Source organism: Phyllostomus discolor, chromosome 2 (genome assembly GCF_004126475.2).
Source record: "Phyllostomus discolor isolate MPI-MPIP mPhyDis1 chromosome 2, mPhyDis1.pri.v3, whole genome shotgun sequence".
NCBI classification, from domain to species: Eukaryota; Metazoa; Chordata; class Mammalia; order Chiroptera; family Phyllostomidae; genus Phyllostomus; species Phyllostomus discolor.
Genome location: NC_040904.2, coordinates 188,265,104 through 188,286,150, shown reverse-complemented (window position 1 = coordinate 188,286,150; position 21,047 = coordinate 188,265,104). Strand labels below are relative to the sequence as shown.

The window sequence follows — 21,047 nt, the reverse complement described above, 5'->3', positions numbered from 1 at the left end:
TTCAGCTATTTGTTTCTATCAGCATGACTGAAGGAGATCCGTTTTGTCCTTTGTGTTATATTCAATACAATTATTGGATTAGTGTTATTTATTTTGCTCGCATTGTTCTCACTCTGGCCATTGGCAGCCCCTTCCAGTTGGTAGATGTGCCCCCGTCCTGTCTCATTTGTCAGAGCTTCCTTGCTTTCTGCACCACGAGGCATTTCAGGCTCATCTTTCATTTGCCTGTCCCAGCCCTGGAACCAACCATTTCTCCAAGGAACGCTGGTTCACTTTGTTGGAGAATTATGCCTGCCTCTCCGAACACTGTGATAGTCTTACCTCTGCACTCATTCCCATGCTCTCCACACTGCTGTCTTCTCTCCTGTTCCTCACAAAGAAAGACAAACTTACAACGGTTTTAGAAACCTCTATGTGTCCGTGACATACTGACGGACACGAGACAACATGATGTAGCAGAAAGAGTGCTGAATTTGCAGTGGGGCGACAATCTCATCATCTGGCATTGTGACTCTGAGTCTGGGTTTGGATAGACAGGATACTCTAAGTATGAGAAATTATAAATATCATTGCAAATGAGAGAAATACGCCTCAGAACACTTCACTATTATTTCCTCTGCATGCATTTTCGTGTTCCCAAATACCAGTGGCAGGCAAATGATTCAGGTTATTATACTATAAAAAGGAGGCTTGCTTCCTTTTTATTTTCTACTTTCCCACCCCTCCCGCATAAGGATTTGAATCTGAGATTTCACTTTGCCAGGAAGAAAAAAAAAGTAAGTACCTTTACAAGAACAATCAAAACAATGACTCACGAACTCTGCAGAGATTTAAGATGATTTCCCTGTTTTGAGAACCTTCAGGGGATTATGCAAAATCCCACAATGAAGGGTGAAAAAGAGAGTGGCAGCTGGAGGACATCCACCCTTGCCTGACACACATCCAGGCTGGACTCTAAGTGACAAACAGTGACTTCCTTCCACAGCACATTCCAGGCGTGTGTTAGGGAGCAAAGGCCAAAGACACTTCAGTCTGATCATAAATGATCATTCAGAAGTCATTAGAAACTGATCTCCCAACCTACTCTTTTCCTCTCTCTCACATATTGTCTGCAGCTTCCCAGTTTCCCAAATACACACGTTCTTCCCCCTCAGCACCTATGCTTTTGAAAATAGGATTCGTTAAACTGTTTTTAAAAGGCTGAGCTCCCAAAAAAGGTAGGTGTTGAGTGAAATCTGTACTAGGAATGGTTTGCTCTTTTACTACATTCCATTATCTCAGATTCACGCACTATATACACAGTCTTGGTGTTGTTTAAAAGCCTGGAGCCCATCTCTTCCAAGAATGTTTAACATGATGTCCAGTGTTCAGCCAAGAATGATGTTCTCTTCTGCTTTATTGCTTGAATGCAATTCTGTTCACAACAGCAGGATCTCTAGCTATGTCCATTTTCACCCTTTGCTTGCTGTGGGATAACTGTCTGACCACTGAGAATTTGATGAAATCCACTGAGAAAATCTTAGTGGTAGTGCTAGTTTCTCAAGGTATGATTTCCACAAGCAGCTCAGTATCTACTATCTCTGTAGGACCAATTCCTGGGTTTCCAGATGGCATGTGGAGGCTTATGTCAAGGATTCACCCCGCACACCCATCAGAAATTGAGAGTTGTTTCATTTTGAAAACATCTGTGTGAACTGCGTTTCAGCACACGCTTTGTGGGGAAGTTTAATGTATGACCCAGACAGCTAGAGAGGTTATCAGGTGAATGCTTGCAAAGTGACTTGAATATGACTCTTCTGAATATCACTATAGTCATGGCTAATGAACAAATAACTGTTGGAATGGAAAGATTTGAATGAGCCACCTAGAGATGGTGGCAGAATTGAAGAGATTCCATACTGCCACTGAGTGTGTTGCTTTGGGTAAGGTCCAGTGGGGCTGAGGATGAGCTTCAGGTGGCAGAAACGGAGAGAGGGGCAACCTCTTCAGAACCCCTTCACCATCCCGCCTCAACCACAAGTGGCACTACTGTGAATGCCAAGGGTGCTTAATTAAGAAATGAAAAGTTGGATCAACAGAGAGAGATCATTGTTAATCTTTCAGTCTTCTCTGCCCACTCATTTCTTCCTGCTATGTAGGTGGCCTTCACCCCATTCCACCAATGATTGATTGTGTATTCTGTTCTGTAACCACCCATGGGAAATTTTTACTTCCCTTGTTAATGCACAGCAAGCTTGGCTCTGTTTGTTTTGTTCTGTATTTTTTGTTTTGTTTTGTTAATTTCTTCTGTTGATTTAGTTAATTACCTAAATCTATTAGCATGTTATTTGTCTTAAATGGAACTGAGGTCAAGAGAAAATCAGTTCAGGAAGGTGAAAGGAAAACAGTGTTGGCTGCCATATGGCACCAAATTGAGACAAGCAGATCCCTAGCAGTTGCATCAGTAATGATAAATACACTGTTAATAGCTCATCCTCCTCCCCAGACGGCTCATGGCTCCAGTTCTCATCCTACGAGCCTGTCCCTGAATCGCGGTTCAAATTGGATGTGTGAAAAACCTAAGGGGAGGAGCTACACAGTCAGATGCTTTTGTGTTTTATGTATCTTGAGATGCTTTACAAGCTGAAGGGCCAAGCATATGGAAGGGACAAGCATGTGGAAGGGACATAACCACCCACCCAACTGCTCAATGGGCTACATACAGGCCCCATCCAAAGTGACATCCCCAAAATAGTGTGTGTGACTTTGAATGACCCAAGGAACACGGGTCGATGACTTCCTCCTTCTTTCAGGACATTTAAAATATATGACAAAGGAATAGTTATTCCTTCACAAGTTTACATGAGTGAGCCCTCTCTAGTCAACAATTTGCCGAACAGGATTCACCAGTAATCAAAGAGAAAGCAGCCTAGTGGCAGAGACACATGGGAACGAGCATGTCGCCCACCCAAATGACATGGTGTGGATGCAGAGCTATTACTTATTCACGGGAAGAAAGACCGTTTTATTCTACCCAGGTGTGGCTTTTTCTGACTGAAGAGATGAACCTGGGTTCTTGGACAGAGACCAGGAACATTATCAGCTCATTACGATGTTGGTATAAACATGCTAGAAAATGATACCTTGTCTTAATCATTTTTCTTTTCTCCTGAGGAAGTATTTCTCAAACAGACGCAACACCATGCATGTGCTTCATATTAGCAACGGTGCTCAAGTTTAAAGTCTCGGTATGAAGGTCAATCAGGACTCCTCTGCTTCCCAGACTGCACACCTTGCATAGAAAATATGCTGAGAGTCAACCAAAGTAAATGCATCAATGAAGGGAAAGATTTGGACAATTGGCGAGCATTTAGTTGAAACTGAAAACAGCACCCAGGCCACCTCTCTAGGGTGAGAAATTGTTGGAGACCTTCAGAGATGGTGATTCCCCAATTACTGTCAGTAATTCATTCAGAGGAAGGTGTTTTGTACATAATTATGCTGTAGATGAAAGGCTATTCTTAAGTATTCATAGTACCATTTATATTTTACAAATGCCATTTAATCCTTCTCAATTGCTGCCATTGAAACCCAATGTCCTAGGTGAGAATGAGGAGAAAAGTAAGAAGGCCAGGAATGAAGGAGAAAGGTTCGGTCCTAAAATAACCAGACCTCACAGTCGGCATCTCAAGGGACTGGAGGCCTCTTTTCTCAGAGATCTGGGGCTTCAGTCTCATGTACCATAACAATTGCTGACACTGACCGAGCATTTGTGAGTTGCCAGGCACTGTTCTAAGTATGTCCATGGATTATCCCACTTACTACTTACAATGACAACCAATTCTCCAAATATTTACTGAGCACCTACAATGTGTCAAACATGAGTCTGCACTGATCAACACACACAAAAAATGCCTGCATTCTGTAACTTACATCTAGTGCAGCCAGGGTTTGGATCCAAGAAGTCTGGCTAGGCTGTAAAATTATTATAGCTATTAGCAGGTATTATGAAATGCAGCCTCTTTCAGAGACCAGTGAGAATCTCATAAATCACAAATATTTAAACGTGAAACAATTGGGAGATATTTGTATTCTGTGATTTATGTACCCGGAGTGCTAAGACTGAGCTCTCTGTGACTGAAATAGCACGAGCAGAGCCTAAGACTGAAAACAGCTACTAGCGTCGGAGTCAGCCCAGCTGGGTTTGAGTTCCGGCTCTGCCATTTATTACCCATATGCACTGGGCAAGTTGTTAAACCTCTCTGAGCCTCGATTCCTTGTCTGTAAGAGAAAAATTATAATAAGGCCTACTATATCATGTTTTGGTGAGCTATTTAAATGAGGTATTATAAATAAAATACTTTGCAGAGTGCCTTGTGTTCTATACAGTAAACTACTTTTATTCACTGTTTATGGGCCCTCAGACCTAGACACCACAGTGTGACAAGCTAATTGAAGTTTTCTGGGGGATGTGGGCCCTGCACGTTATACGTCTCTGACTGCACGGTCTGCAGCAGAACAGGGGCGGGTAGCCCCATCTCCCTCCAGTGTGTGTGCACGGGCCAGGCAGGGCAGAGCAGAAAGGGCAGGCAGCCCCGCCTTCCCGAGGGGCACCATTTAGTCTGCCTCAGATACCCCGTTCCCTTTATCAAGGAACCTGAGTCTTTCATCCTGTGTCATCAGCTTTGATTTCTTTAGGTCTCTGCCCTCGGAGTGGCCAGGTTATCCAAGACCCATAAAAAGCAAAGAGGCAAAGATCATAAACTGCTTTGTCCATGAGGACACCACTTAGTCTGTCTGCCCCACATCTGGTGGCTCAGTTCTCTTCAATTCACGAAGTCTGGGTCTATTTCTTTGCTCTCCATTTTCCTGTCCTCACTCTGAGTGAGGATGTACCCATTGATAAATCCAGATGGTTTGACCTGCTATTAGTAGCCACCTCTCCTATGCGTTCAGTTCTCAAAGGCACCTCCTCCTTTACTAAGAGAGTACACACAGGATTCAAGTCCTTTCAGGCCACGCCTCCCTCAAGGGATCACTCTATGTGATCAACTAGACTTGGAAACTGCATAGCTCTGATTCTTCAGGATGTTTGTCATCCCCATCCACTTGAACTTCCCCGAGTCCGATTCGGAATTTTCACAGGCTATGCTGAAAGTCATGGGAAGGAGGCAAATGTGTGACCAGACTCAGAGACCTTATTCTGTAGAGACCTTATTCTGTCGATTCTCATCAGGCTCTTACTCTACGAAATCAAAGCTTCTTGGAGCCACACTCAATTTTCATGCATAAGAATCCAAATGGTCACAAACTGAATGCCCTGAAACAACACCAGTTTACCACCTTACACTTCTCTGGGTTAGAAGTCTGACACGGGCCAGCAGGGCCCTTCTGGAGGCCCTAGGGGAGTGTCCATTTCCCTGCCTCCCTCACCTTCCACAGTAGACTCAGTGCCTGGCTCCCGGTCTCCTCCGCTGTCCTCAGAGCCAGCAGCATTGTGTCTCTGCCACCATTGCTTCTTAGTCAAATTTGATCTCAGTCTCCGAACTCATCTGGAAAGGTTTCTTCAGAGTTAGGGAAGTGTGTGATTAGGTTGGATTCATCTGGATAATCTAGGATGATCTCCCCATCTCAAGGTTCAAAACTTCAATCACATCTGCAAAGTCTTTTTTTTTTTTTTTTTTTGGCCATGCAAGGTAACATATTCAAAGGTTCTGAAACCTAGAACATAAGTGTCTTTGGAATAATTTATTCTGCCCATCACACTCCTCTCTCTGGCCTCCAGAGGGGATTCTCTGGAGATATAGAGATATCCCACATACAGATACACTCATGCTATCATAAGTCCTCATTATTCTCAACTGATTCCAAGGTCTACTCAAAGGTCAACATCTCATCTAATCCTCACTAGCTGTAAAGTCCCAAACCTCGCTCTCCACCTCACATAAGACAAGGGTGGGTGAGGCTCTAGGTTGGGGACTCAGGGCAGCAATGTAAGGTAGACTTTTCTAGTGCAAGTGTTTTGAAATAATTCAGTTGTTGTTTCTATGGTCTACACATTTTATCAAATGCTTCCTTTTGGTAAGGGCACTGTGAGGAATGTTTTACTGAAAAGACTATGTGTGCTTTTATTCCTGCCCCTGGACATCTACTACTCCTCTCAATCTGAATGTGACTCTTACTCCTAGGGCAGAACTAGCCACATGTTTTTCTTACGCTCCCATATTCTACACTACTGTTTTGAATAAAAGGCTAAACATGAGACTAAATGGAGACTAACTATGAAGCCCATTAGCATCTTCAATTTTTCCATGTGTTGAAAATATAGAAAATACTACCATTCATAGTTGGTTTATGGTCTGGTTTTCTAGAGTAGCACTCTTGGCCAACACACACACATGCACACACATTCATGAAATTATAGTGGGCATTTAAAAATTACCTAATTTAACCTAATGGCTAGCCCAGTACCTTTAAAATGTGGAGCTTGGAGAATTCAGTTTGTTTCTGTCTTTATCTTCTTATAAAAAGCATTCCAAGATTAAAATAAACTTGGTATTTCTTGGAAATTTCTTCATTTTTATTTGCCTTTGTTCCTCAATAAAACAAAACCCTCTCACTGTAATAAAATTAATTACTCTACAATAAATTCTAGGTCATCCAAGTCAGAACATGTTAGAAATAAAAGTTATTAATAGTGTGAATGATTTTGGAACTCAGCACAAAGTGTATAGGACTTACCGTCAACTTAACCGAGCAGACAAAGGTATACAGTAGACTATAGTGAATATTCTGTAGGTGACCACATAAGATATAAATGTTTACTTACTAACTATGGCATTGCTATATTTCACAACTAAAAGATAATTTAAAAACCTTTGTTTCATGATACCTTAGCTAAAACACATTTATAAGATGTGTTTCTTTTAACAAAAAGCTCATGTTTTCTCATGATGGGTGGTTTGAGGAATTTCTTAATTTGTACTGAACAAAACCTTCTTTTCACTGACTCTAAAAAAATGACCTTGGAAAACTATATTAAAAGCTTCCATTTTGCCATCAAATCTGTTTATGTCAATTATTCATCCAAAATAGCACTACCGTAATATAATTTTGAATAATGAATTATAGAATCAAAACCAATCATCAACTGTGATGTTTGTGGTCCCTTGCATTTATAAGATGTATCATAGTCTTTAACAATATTTACTGACCTACAAGTCTCCAGCAATAATTAATCATGAATTATTCATGGCAGATAAAAGATCTCTAGTTATCTGATGGGATCCAATCCTACCCAATCTGCCCTCATCAAATGTTTGAAGCCTTCTGGCATTTTGCCCTGTGCAGAAGCTGGATTCTTTGCTTCACAAGAACATCTTGTATTTCAGTAAAGGAAAAAAAAACCCTCCTATTTTGATAAATAATGAAGAAAATCTCTGCAATCCAATATTTTTAACACGTATCATCATTTAAAATGTTTGACTTGATTATGTATTGTCTTTAATGTTAACATGCAAGGACTTACACATTTTTAAAATCTTCTGAGTTTTGCTTTTGGGACTCTTCCAGGTCAAATTATTAATGTATCCTCCCTTTCTGCTAAGGATGTTTAACAAACTTCACATTTTTCATATATTAAATGTTAAGTTCTTCAATCTTCCTTTAGAAATTCTTTCCTTCTCCCTCTCCATCCCCTTCACATACTGCTGGACTTCACATGCCAAGTAAGAGGTTTTAGCACAAAATCATAGGCAGAGTTTGGAATAGAAATATTATGACAAATTGAGCTGAATTAAAATGTAATATAAGGCTCTAAGATCTCCTAGTACTTTAATCAGTTTCCTTTGTTCTGGTTCCTTACTTTCTCTAGTAATGGTTCAAGTGAAGTGAAGTACTTTTCATAGACACTGATTAATCTAAATGAATGTTCCTAAGTAACAAGGGGGAAAAATAGATGGAGAGGGGAGGAAAACATTTGCTGAGCACCTGTAATTGTACACAGTATTTAGTTGGAACGTTTGGGAGTGTTGTGGATAAAAAGACATACCAGAGGCAAACTGTCTGGATTTGCATCCTAGCTCTGCCGGAATCCTGTCACCACCTGTATGACCCTGAGTAAGTTCCTTCCTTACTCCTCTGGACCTCAAGCCCCTCATCTGTAAAGAAGGGATACGACAGGGCCGTGATTATAGAGCAGTTGTGATGGTTATATGAGTTTATATGTGTCAAGTCCTGTAACAGTGGTTGGCTTATACTTAATGATATGAGCACTAGCTAATTATTTTAATTGCTAATTTTATTATATATCACTTGGTTTTGGTGTACAGCAATCCTACTGTAAGATGGATGTCATCAGCATTTTACTGAAGAGGAAACTGGAGCGCACCAAGGTTGAGTAAGCTCACCATGCACGCAGTTCATAAATAGTGAGTCAGACTGGACTCCAACAACCACTGAAGGAAATCAGGACTGAGGGGCTAGCTCTGGGAAGCATCCAAAGGGCCTTCCCTGCGGCTGAATTAACAAGACCCAGAAGGCTCTCCACCCTTGCTAACCATCTCTTAGTTCCTACCCCACTCCTCCAGCAGCTGTTGTGCCTTTCCCCTTCTAATTCCAACATTAAGGACATTTTGAAAAGTAAAAACATAAGAGGGGAAGTTGTTCTACTTCTCACCATAGTAATCCCACTGAAAGTACAGTATTTTATTTTCACTGCCTCCTTCCAGGTCTCCCCAAGTAGTTCCCACTGAATTTTCTTCCTCTCACAACTTCCTGTAGCATCTATGGCCTGAACTAAGTGCCAGAAGGTGGTCTTATGTATGATCTAAAATGTTAAGTTGCACATACCTCAACATAATACATTTCTGATGATGAGTAGCTTATCAGATTTTGGCTTTTGAAAACTCATGATGAGCTCTATGCTTTCTCGACGGTTCTCCTTCCCCATCCCTCCCCAGCTGTCTTTTCAAATTGACCCCGACCCTGAATTGTATTCATGCCATACAGCTGATATTGTGTCCAAACCAATTTCCTGGTTTTGAAGATGTTTTGTGATTATGTAACAAAGATGCTATTGTTGGGGGAAGCTAGGTGAAGGGCACAAAAGTACTTTCTGTACTGTTCCTGCAACTTTGACAATTTTCTAAAAATATTTCAAGATACCAATTTAGAAAAATCAAGCATTCTTGAAACAAAATCTATCACTGGCTGACATCTACTTGTAAGTCATACCTGCCCAATGGCTTCTTCCCCAAACATTGACATTGTACTGGCCATTCGGTGGGAGTATGGAAAGGGCGGAAGACTTGGAAATATAGGAGAAAGTTCATACATATTTGCCAATTAATAAGTGGGAGACATGAGAAATAATGGGTTAAATTTGGGGACTTGAGAACTTGAATGTACAGTTACTGTGCTCCTGATTTCACCTCTTTTGGAACACTGCTAGAAAATCAGATTCAAGATATAAAATATTTGAATGGAAATCCAGTCCCAGGCATTGGAACGGATAACCATTACTCATACTACCATGTGTGGCTGAGTCTTCCTTTAAAACGTCCAACTCAACATGTGTTGCCAAACGGCTGTGAAGCTGGCTCCGTTGTTGGGTTCAGTTGTAATTTATGAGGTTCTTGGTACAAAAAAAGTCAAGTACTTTTCAGACAGACAAATACTTACAATATTTTACTCTTACTTTCTGTTTTTTTGTTTTTGGCTTCACCTCTTAAGTTACTGCCCAATGGCATAAAACAAAAGAGAACTTTTTAAAACACTTAAAAAAAACAGGAAATGCATCATCGAGAAAGAGATGTTATCTTTCTACCCAAAATAGTGGAAATTTATGAACTCTTCTTAATGCTGCAGTTCTTTCTACAAAATCATTGCATAAGTTTTGCAAATGCCACTGTCAAAGAGCAATTTAAAATCACTTTTTCCAAATGTTGCACAAGGAACAACTCTCCTACTTTAATTTGGTTCCCACAGTAGCTTTAACTTGACTCGATGGGGCGTGGTGTTAATAAACTTAAAGTTATGGGTTAAATTTCCATATGGTCTGCTTAGTTTCTCTCAGCAGGAAGTTTGGTACCATGGTCTTAGACTAGAGCTTAACTCCCAGACATTTAATACTGAGGTGTAGGCCAACTCACCCCCACTGTTGCCAAACAGCTCAAAGTGTCATCTTAAAACCAAAGCTCAGCATGTCGAGTCATTGAGGCTTACATTTTTTTTAACAAAACTTACCATACCAAGATGTGGAAGAAAATTTACCATACCAAGATGCGAATGAAAAATTCTAGGGACCACAGAAAAGCCTTGCCTTTGCTCTGCCTCGCAGAGTATTTTTTAGTTTGTTTAGTCTACTGCCATTAGAATATTAGCTTCATGGAGGCAGAGCGCTTCTCTGTTTTGTTTACGCCAGTCTCCATGGCAGTGCCTGGCACGCCATGTTCGTTACATGCAGCTCACAAAAAGCTATATGCACGCTCAAAGCTGAAAACACCTATTTCAAGTGGAAATTGAGGATTTGGAAAACTGAACAACAATTTCCAAAATGTGGTCCCCACACTAGTAGCATAAGCATCATATGGGAAGTTGTTAGAAATACAAATTTTCTAGCCCTTCTGCACACCTACTGAATCAAAACCTCTGGGAATGAGGTCTTCAGGCATATACTTTAATAAGCCTTCTATGTGCTTCTGAGGCAGGCTAAAGTGTGATACCTACCAACAGAACACAATGAAGAAAAAACCCTTTCCTGCACTCAGCTCTGGCTACATCAACAGTCCCAAATCACGGAGAGTCAGCCATTCTAGTACAACAGTGTACATCTGTATCTTGGAACAAGTCTCTGGGGGATGTATTTAGTATAGAACAGATATTTAGACCAACCAAATGTAATCACTCTTATGTACTTTACATAGCAATGTACCTTGAGTCCTACGACAGGAACGTGAGACAGAAATAGCAAATGTTAAATAAATATTAAACAAGGGTTTATAACTGTAAGGTTTCCTCCCAGATCATCCTTTTTGTGGCAAATCTAAACGGAGCTTACTTGATGAATATAGAAGTAATATGATGTGATGTTAATGCTCCCACATCAAGAGCCAAAGACCTTTGTTTTTCTTTACTAGCTTTATTATCCCCAAACCTCACTGGGATTCTTCATCATTTCAATGAGCTAAATAATAGCGAAGTGGAAAATTCTGTTTCAATAAGAGTTGTCAAGGGCCTATAAAGTTCCAAAACCAACATATTTCTAGATGGCAGAAAGTGGGGAAGGATGATACCTATGTTGGATCCAAAAGGCCCCTGGCAAGCCAGAGGATATATTAAATCAAACAAAACAGTGGTTACAAGTGAAAATACACTTGTACACCTGGATTAAAATACACATACTCAGGCACAGGTTTGAAAAGACGTGACTCAATAACAGCCTTTTTTTTTTTCTTTTTTATGAAGACTCCTTTGCAGTAAACTCTTCAGCGCCAACGCCACCTCCACTGTCACTCTGTAAGCAACAGTGACTTTGGGGTGTCTTAGCAGCAAAGGATCGGAAAGCAAAACCACAGTTGTGCTCTGGCCTGTCTGGGCACCCACATCTGAAATGTCTGCATTCGCATGGAGGCTCCACACTTTGTGGAGTGCGGGGTGGGGGCGGGGGCTGCGAGGACGGCTCTGTGACTAGAAACCATGACCTCTGTAGGGCAATTTAAGTGACTGTGATCACACCCGACTATGGAAGAGAAAACGCAAGCATGGGTTGAGGCGTGCTAGCTATTGTCAAATATGTTAAGGGCTGTCATAAGGAAGAGAAGTGTCAAGTGCTCATGTTAACTCTCAGGCGTTAAACTAAAGTCAGTCAGTAGAAACTAATGAACAGTCTTCGGTTCCAAAGAAGGCAGACTAACAAACAGGAAGAGCTGTGACTGTTTTCCATGCCAGTTTGGCTGGGCTCTCATACCCAGTTACTCAATCAAACATGAATGCGGGGGTTAGTGTGCAGGTATTTTGTAGATGTGGTAACATCTATAATCAGTTGACATTCAGTAAAGAAGATTAGTCTTAATAATGTGGGTGGGACTCATCCAATTACTGGAAGGCCTGTAGTGCAAAACCTGAGGTTTCTCAGAGTAAAAGAAATTTTGCCTTAAGATTGTAACATGAACTGCTGCCTGAGATTCCAGCCTTCCAGCTTCTCTACAGTTCAGTCTACCTAGACCTGATGGATAGACTATGGATAGATGATTAGATAGATAGATGATAGATAGATAGATAGATGATGATAGATAGGTAGATAGATAGATAGATAGATAGATAGATAGATAGATAGAGTCCTATTGGTTCTTAGTTCTGTTCCTCTGGAGGACCGTGGCTGAGACACCTGTTGAAGGGAGGAAGGGTCTACCTCCAGTCGTGCTGAGTTCCAGCCACTGGAGATATTCAATTGAAGGCAAGAAAACCACTTTGGTTATCATAGGGAGTCCATGTCTTTAATAGAATCATAAAGCATGTATAGACTGCATAGTCTAACTCAATTTATTTATTTTACTGAGCATCCAGTCCGTGTCAGTGACTGAGGATGTAATGATGGGCAGAAATAGCTACTGCTCTGCCTTTTGGGGACGTATGTGGAACCTGTACTACCACAAGGTGTGTGAGAACACAAAGCTGGTGCTCAGGGAATACTTGTTGAATGACTGAGTAAATAGATAAATAAGCACATATTTCAAGATTATAGGGAAATCTACAGATACAGACTTATATATTATTTGAGAAATATTTCTATCAAAAATATTTACATGTTTTAAAGCTTTAATTTTTTAATAAGGATAACTAACATTTGTTTATCAAACAATTCTATAACATGCCATGCTTCCTTCTCCTACTTTAGACTCTTCTCTACCGGTCCTAAAAAACAAAAAAAATCCCTGACTCAATATCTATTCATTTTACATATTTGAAAGGTCAAATTACAAAGCACAGAAACTACAACCCCTGGATAATCTGTAATGTTATGTTCTCGGTGGAAGAAGGCTAACAGCCAACTGCTAGACTGAGCGTGTTCCTCTGGCCTCCAGTGATCAACGGTGGGAGAACTCCCCTCACGTCCTTTCTAGACAGAAATATTAAGAAACATAGCAGGACAACTGTATGAATTTCAATAACAAGGATGTCAGAGTATGAAGACCACATTTGTATCACGCTTGTAATTTTTCAAAGTACCTTCAAAGCCTATCCTACCTGCATCAGTGTAAATAAACAAATAAATAAGCTAACGAATGGATCAGTTGATCGATGAATGGAAAGAGACATGATTGAGATGAAGCTAAAGTTTTAACCCTAGTTTTTCCAGTCAGAACAGTGGGTACTTCTTTAAAAAATGGTTCCATAATATTGACAGGACATACACAACATATTCTTTTTTGATAATGAGGAAGTTATTCTCAAGAACATGATTCATCAGTTTTCTTACACTTGACTCAAAGCCATAAGAAACGGAATATTGCATTGCCGGGGAACTCTCTCACATAAACAGGTTGCTGGGAGCCTCAGCCGTACTGACGGGCGACACACCCAGTACTCCCGAGAAGCTATGCCATGCCTTGGTTCATTTATTGATTGCTGGAAATTTTTTCAATAAAAACAAAACTTTGTCAGTTTTATAAGGTTCATATTAAAAAGTTCTAATGATCATCTCATTTCCTATCGTAAGGTGTTTGAAAGGATGTGGAAAAGACTGGAGTGATACAAAATGAAAACATTTAGCAGCAAAGTTGCAAATGTTCCCAGAGCCATAACAAGGATTCCAGCCTGGCCGGTGGCACCAAGAAGTGGGCGATCTAGGTGAGGATCTCTCTTCTCACACACACACATACACACGCAGATATATTTGTCACACTGTACACATATTTACACTTCAAATATACGTATTTCAGACTACCTCTCCTTTGTAATGCAACTACTTTCCTTCTTCGTGAAATGGAAGAAATGATGGCTGTTTCTCTGAAACCACATCAATTTTCAAAGGCAGCTGTAGCAACAGAGGTGCGTTTGCACTGGAATGTTGGCTTCCAGGCCGGTACCACCTTGAAAATTTGGCTCATTTCCCCAAACCCATAAGTTGGAAAAATACCAGGAATAAAAAGGGGAATTGCAAGGATGATTTACAATTCTCTTCACTCCCTTCCCTCAAAATTAGTCCTTGTCAGTTGCCAAGAAAACAAGTCAAGATCAAAATGGAACCGAACGAGGACTGATAATTAACTACAGGAAAATATTTCAATGAATAAATTAGTCATCGGTTACAAATAAAGGACAATAAATTTTAACAATGTATTCCAATAGAAAAAAAACAGAGACAGAGATATGTCCTTTTGGTGTTGAAAAGCAGTTCTTGATTTTGTTTTGTTCTGTTTTCCAGGGTTGTTTCCTCCACGACTGTATTTTTCTTAACAGAACAGCCTAGGAATTGTTCATGGCCGACCTACAAAATGTATAACAACCCACCAACAAACAGCTGATTCTGATGATGTTCATTTTTCTTTCATTTTCTTCCTTTTGTTTACTTTTTTTCTAAGCCCGCATAAGCACCATTCCTCCCATTTGCTTTACTTCCTGGGCATGCAAAAAAGGTCAGTGTGACTTATGACTTGTGCAGAAGTCTACCTTTTACACACATCCAAAGGATATACCTATAATTTCAAAACACCCTTTTTATTCCTCTTGGGGCGGAAGAAACAAATGAAAACCAACTCAGCCAGGCTGTTTGTCTCTCTTTGCTTTTCTGCCTTTGCAGGGAAAGAAAGGTATCAACACTGGAACACCTCAGATAACCAACTATATCACCATATTTTGTGACAACAGAATGGCTACTTTTCTAGCCCCATCAGATATTCTCTGAGTGTGACCTTCCTCCCTTTGGCCCAGTCCTTTAAAAAAAAAGCAATTATCCCTCTCACCACCAACTACACCAGGAACTGATAGGCCTCATTTCTGCTAATCCTTCAGTTTCCACAACCATCTGGGAAGGCTTTCTCTCTCTCTCTCTCTCTTTCTCTCTCTTTCACTCTCTCTCTCTCTCTCTCTCACACACACACACACACACACACACACTTCTAGAAGCTGTGGAAGTTCTGCACTCACTTGAAACATAATCTGTCCCTCTTTTTACCTACATAAAATTTTAAATAAAATTTAGCATTAGGATTACTTATATAACCTTAGAACAAGAATGACCAAGAACTTGATGAGCCATTTGGGACCGACCATGAGCAGGAGAAGCACAGGCCTGTTGCCAGGGCTCCACCTACGGGAGGAGCCAGCTGGAGGCGTTTCCTACGCTGTGGCCCTCAAACTGGTCCTCACCTTCGGTGTCACCGAAGCCACTGATCAACCTGCTATACACCCTTCTGAAGTGTCTGTTTTAGCCACTGGTTTCGGGGGAAAAATCACTTTTACATACAAACAAACATAGATATTTTATGGATTAATATTAAATTTTTTATACATTTTATATCATTAATAGGCTTGCAAAATAATTACATGATTTTAATGAAATGCTTACATACCCCGAACACCCTAGATTTTTCCTCTTCTTCTTTTAGAAGGACTTTGAAAACAACATTCAAGAAGCATCGTTCTATACCATTAAGTCAGAGTGAAGGGAGCAAAACGGTTTACAGCTACTGAAAACAGAGAAACATTTCTAAAACCTAAAGGTTACTTCCATAGCAGAAGGAAATGGACCTATCCAAGATGGTATGGATATTGTTTATACTTAATGAACATGAGAATATATAAAATCTCATAAACATACTCCAGCCAAAAAAGTACACACACACACACACACACACACACACACACATATATATATATATATATATATATATGTTAAAGCAGTGTTTGGAAGTCATGTTTAAAATCAAAATTGTCCCTCTTCCACTTGAAAATAAGAGAAAAATAGCTTTCAAAACATTTTAGGTTTCAGAGAGAGAGGAAAAGCAAGCAAGGACAAGGAGAAGGAGGAAAACCTAAATCACCTCTCTTTGTGTCACGGATAAAGAACCTCACAAGCGCATTTGTGTTTGGCACCCAATTCCTAGCTTAGCGATCGGAATCTATGAACTTAAGCCTTCACGGATGAGTGCTTTTGAATTAGAGGGTAATATTACTCAATTAACTTTGAGACTAGCCCTTTTTAGAGATATATTTAGCTATGGCACATATTTCAATTCTAGAATGAGAATGTTGCCCTAGCTGGTGTGGCTCAGTGGATGGAGTGCTGGCCCGTGAACCAAAAGGCTGCCAGTTCAATTCCCAGTCTAGGGCACATGCCTGGGTTGCAGGCTGGATTCTCAGTGGAGGGTGTGTGAGAGGCAACAACACATTGATGTTTCTCTCCCTCTCTTTCTCTCTCTATTCCCCTCCCTCTAAAAATAAATAAACTAATTAATTAAAAAGTAAAATGAGAATGTTAACTATAAAACTAAATTTAAAATTTTAGTTGTTTTTCTCTCAGTCTCTCTCACACTTACTACAAATTTGAATACTATGAATCCAAAAAGCATTTAAATAAATATAGTGCACATTCTAGGTTGTATGGTAGGTCTTACCGCTTTGGTTACTTGGAGCCTATCAAAGTACAGCCTGACACACCCGAGTAAGGAAATCTATGTCCTACATGTCATGTCATTAGCCAGTAGCCAGTGAAAGTACATGTTTGCCTTGCTGGGACCAGAGAAGATGACATGGGCTGGGAAGTTGTGGCTCCAGGCTTTGCAGCAGCCCCTCAGCACCATACTGAGTCCAAAACCTCCGTGAGCCAACGACCAGAAGACAGAACTTCAAGGTAAAACTAGACAGAAGGGAGAAGAATTCCCCAAAACAAAAGACCATGGAAATGCAGCCATATGTGTGTAATACTGTCATATGCACACATACGTGCATGCTTCACGTTTTATCAGTGTTTCTGAGTAATTGAGACATTATTAAATTTCGCCTACAATGATACACCTATTACAATGACAACCCACCAGCCAAAAAGTTCTGGTTAGAGTTAAATTCTGTTTTAAACACAAATGGCCTATATATTACCTGGGCTTAAGAAGCTATCCACAACATACCAGAAGTACTTTCAAATTTAAGGGTGGTAATTTATCGATGACATTAACATATCTCTGGCTATCTTCCCAAGATTTCCAAGGTATAAGCCATGAGAAGTATTGTTATGATCATCAGTTATCACGCTGTAATTGACATTAACCAGACTCTCAATTTAAGAGAAAAAGAGAAAGAGAATGTGTGTGTGTATGTGTGTGTGTGCATGGGGTGGGGGGGCAGGGGTCTAAGCTGCAATAGAGAATTTTTGTCTTACAAGTTTTCTGACTTATGAAAACCACTTGAATGCAAATATATCTTAAATTATATGTTTCACTAAATAACTTACAAATTAAAATGATCATAACTCAAAAAATTATAATACCTAATTCTTGAGTACTTACTATGTGCTGGTTGCTGTTGTAATAAACTTGCATGTAACAACTCATTCAATCCTAACAGCAATCCTTTGAGATAGGCACTATTATATCCTTTTTACAGTTGAGGAAATTGAAAAGTTAAGCCGCTTGACAAAGTTGCCGAGCTCCCTAGCTAATAAAGTGCAGCTCTGGGAGTCAAACCCGACAGCGCATGTCTTCTAGGCTGTACTGCTCTCTGTGCTGTTAGCCAATGGACAATGTGGTCTTACATAACTCAGATTCAATTTGGCACTGAGTGTGGGGGAAGGGTATGGGACACGAACAACCTGAGGCTCTGAAGCAAGTCACGCACAGACAGACCCAAGTCAGATCAGAGCTTAGCTTCAACCCCTCCAAGATCTCAAGCCGGCCGCCCCACCCCCCACCCCGCCCCAGGAATACTTCCAGCACAGGCTGTTTGGAGAGCAACAGACAGTTTGAGCCCCTGCAGAGATCATGTCCCTTTTGGGGGAAGCATATGAGTAAGGGAGGAGGAGTGGCAGTTGCATTCTTGTAGACTTAAAAAAACACAAGTTACTAATATGACAGATACAGTCTTTATGACAGGAAGGTGAGCATGGGGTACGATGACTAAGCAAAGACATGTATCCAAATTTACAAAGATTTATAGAATATACATGGATTCCACCTTGCTACAGTCTGGTTTCCAGACTGATAGATGTGAAGTATTCTGTGTTTTTTTTGACTCAGTTATGGGTAAGGGTTTCAGAATTATCTCCCATGCTTAAGTCAAACCAGTAGCAATTCTAAATGTAAGGTGTGGTTGCAACGTCTCAGAAAACAGTGATGTGGAAATAGGAAAGCACTGTGTATGAACGATGAGCAAAAGACAACTGTTTAAAGGCAGGTAGTCTATCATTGTCATTTTTACCTAAATGAAAATAAATGCAAGTGCTAGAAGAATATAGTTTAAAGGAGATTCATTCATAAAGAACCATAGGATTTTAGTGAACAAGTTCCACTTCTGCGTTTTGCATAAGCAAAAGCAAGGTCATCAGAATGTGTAGTCTGTGTGCAGGTGTTGGCATCAGCCGTGGCGGAGTGTATGGAGGGAGGAGACGAGAGGATGGTATGTTCAGCCCTGGGAGCCCCTGCGCTTGGCGGGCTGACTCCTGAGGAGCAGCCCGTGAGGGCAGCTGGTTGGGGGCAATGCAGAGGGAGCAGGGAGGCTGAGAAGTGCCATGTCCTGGGAGCCTGGGAAGAAAGGAGTTTCAGAGGGAAGTGATTGTGCTGGATGATAACAAGAAGCCACCGAAGACCAGCACTGGGAAATGTTCATCATGTTTGTTGGTTGTGGATCTGTGGAGACCTTAGCAAAAGCAGTACCTGTGGCATGGCTGCAATGGAAGCTTGCCATGTTTTAAGCAATGAATGGGAGTTAAAAAAAATAAGAAGACAGTAAGAACAGAGACTACGTTCAATAAGCTTAGAGAAAAGAAAAAGGTGGAGAAGTGGACACAGAAATGCTTAAGGAAAAATGATCGGTAGAGAATGAGAAGAAACAATCTGGGGAGGATGAAGAAAGCTGGGGTCTAAGAGGAGGCTGGTGGATTGGCCTTGACGTGAGGCACGCAACTTGCTCTGAGATGAATGTACGTACAGCTAAGTGGTTCTCGCAGCAGACACTTTACTTTTAACTTTTCAACTTATGTGGAATTTATTTTGATAAATAATAGAAGGTTAATAGATCCCCTTGCGTTATTGCCTGTGATGAATTTTGAATGAGTGAAGAATAAACAGTCAGCCTCAGCCCTGGACCCTTCTCTGACAAAGGGCTTAGCTGAGCCACTACCCGAGCACAGGCCGTCCCACCCGCTCCCTCGCCTTCCTCCCTGCTCACGGGGACAGTTTCCTCGTTCCCCAGATCCTTCTGCCAGCTACAGAAATTAGGCTCTCACGCCATCAGGAAACACTGCGATTAATGGGGACGATTTAAATTATCTTCAATCTCGTGGAGGCCAGCAGTTTCTCAGCCTTGCCAACGATCTGTTTTCTTTGCTTGGCTTCTGCCAGAGGCAAGAGCAAGCAGCAAGTAGAAGAAAAGGGCGACAGCAGGAAAGGGTAAAAGAAAAAAAAGAAAGACATAGAATAGGGAAGATTTACTGCTGAAATTAAACCAGAGAGCAGGTTAGAAAAGAAAGGCTGGTCACAGAATTAAAAGCTGCTCATGGGTGTTTGCTTAAGATTATGTGGATTACCTGTTGTACTGGATGATCCAGACAGGTTTGCCTCGACACACACACTCCTCCCAGACAGCTGTTAAGAGTCCTCTCCTAAGAACCAAAAGCTCCATGTGCAAAGTCATTTATGGGTCTTTTCTCCAGGACGAAGTCAAGGCAACATTATCTGTAAAGTCAGGCTGCCCTGACATTTGAGCGACACCCACTTTAGCATTGTTGAATGGTAAAATCTGAGATACATTTTTCAAATTAGATTAGATACATCTTCACTTCTACCATTTCACCCTTAATTTCAAAGGTCCGCAAGCCCCTTTCTTCTGAGATGGGGCATAAAAAAACCTTTATGACTGTGGCGCTGACTGACATGAGCCAGAATTTGATCATTACATTCACCCCAGAAGCGCTGGCACTAGCTGACTTGCATGGCCGCTGTCAGTTCTCACCAGTCCTCCCCAGTTTCAGAGGTGATGGACAAAGATGCAATTCTATTTCTTATAAAGATGTATGTGTTCAACAAGTACTTATTAAGGACCCAACACATGCGTGGCGTTGCGCTGGCTGCTGACAATATTGAGATGCATGAGATATAAAACCGGCCGCTCAGGATTGCATACAGAGAAAAAAGAGCAAATACATTTTTAATTTCCACAATCTGATTTCTCTGGAGGTTTGTTTAATATCCTTCCTCAGAATACCAAGACACATGATATGTCCATTGCCTTGTGTATTATTATCGAAGCTACTTTTTCATGAATGTGCAAAAGGATACATAAAACCTTGCTATGCAAAATAAAAGTTCTAGATAAAGAATAAGAGACTTCATCTAAAAGAACAATGCATGAGAGCACGAGAAATGCCAACCACCCTCCCGCCCAGTCCCGAGAGCAACAAAGACACACACACATACACACTCAAACAAACACCACAAAGCTTACCTGACTTGCCCACGCCTGCTCTTCCAAATATTGCCAGTTTGACCTCTGCACTTTTAGCCATTCTGGGTGTTGGTAGACAACTCAACTCACTGTCGTTTAAACTAAAGAGCTGAGAAAATCGTTTTGGTTCCAGCCTTTGGGTTCACCATGTCATTGTAAATCTGCAATCCTTAAACAAAAGAGATTTAACAATTCCTAAGTGACTGTAGAAAGGAATTAATATTTATCAAGCATCTTGTCTCTGCCAGCCACCATTCAACTTTATCAACGGTTTCCATTTTGACCTTTACCACAGTACTGTGAGAGGGCTGCAGTAATTTAGTGTAAACTTCCGGCAGTCAACTATTAAACGACAGATCCAGGACTTGAACTTCTATCTGTTTTGGTTTTAAAACATGCATTTTCACTCA

General features: G+C 40.8%; 1 protein-coding gene across 2 annotated transcripts in view; it reads right to left on the bottom strand.

Moving 5' to 3' along the window:
* The window catches only part of RERG (RAS like estrogen regulated growth inhibitor), a 101,764-nt gene that overhangs the window by 77,404 nt on the left and 3,313 nt on the right, over nt 1-21,047 (bottom strand). For both annotated transcript variants that reach the window (XM_028533430.2, XM_036019313.1), the window contains exon 2: nt 20,638-20,806. In XM_028533430.2, the coding sequence (XP_028389231.1) occupies nt 20,638-20,698 (61 nt within the window). In that variant the 5' untranslated portion in view covers nt 20,699-20,806. The remainder of the gene's footprint in view (nt 1-20,637; nt 20,807-21,047) is intronic.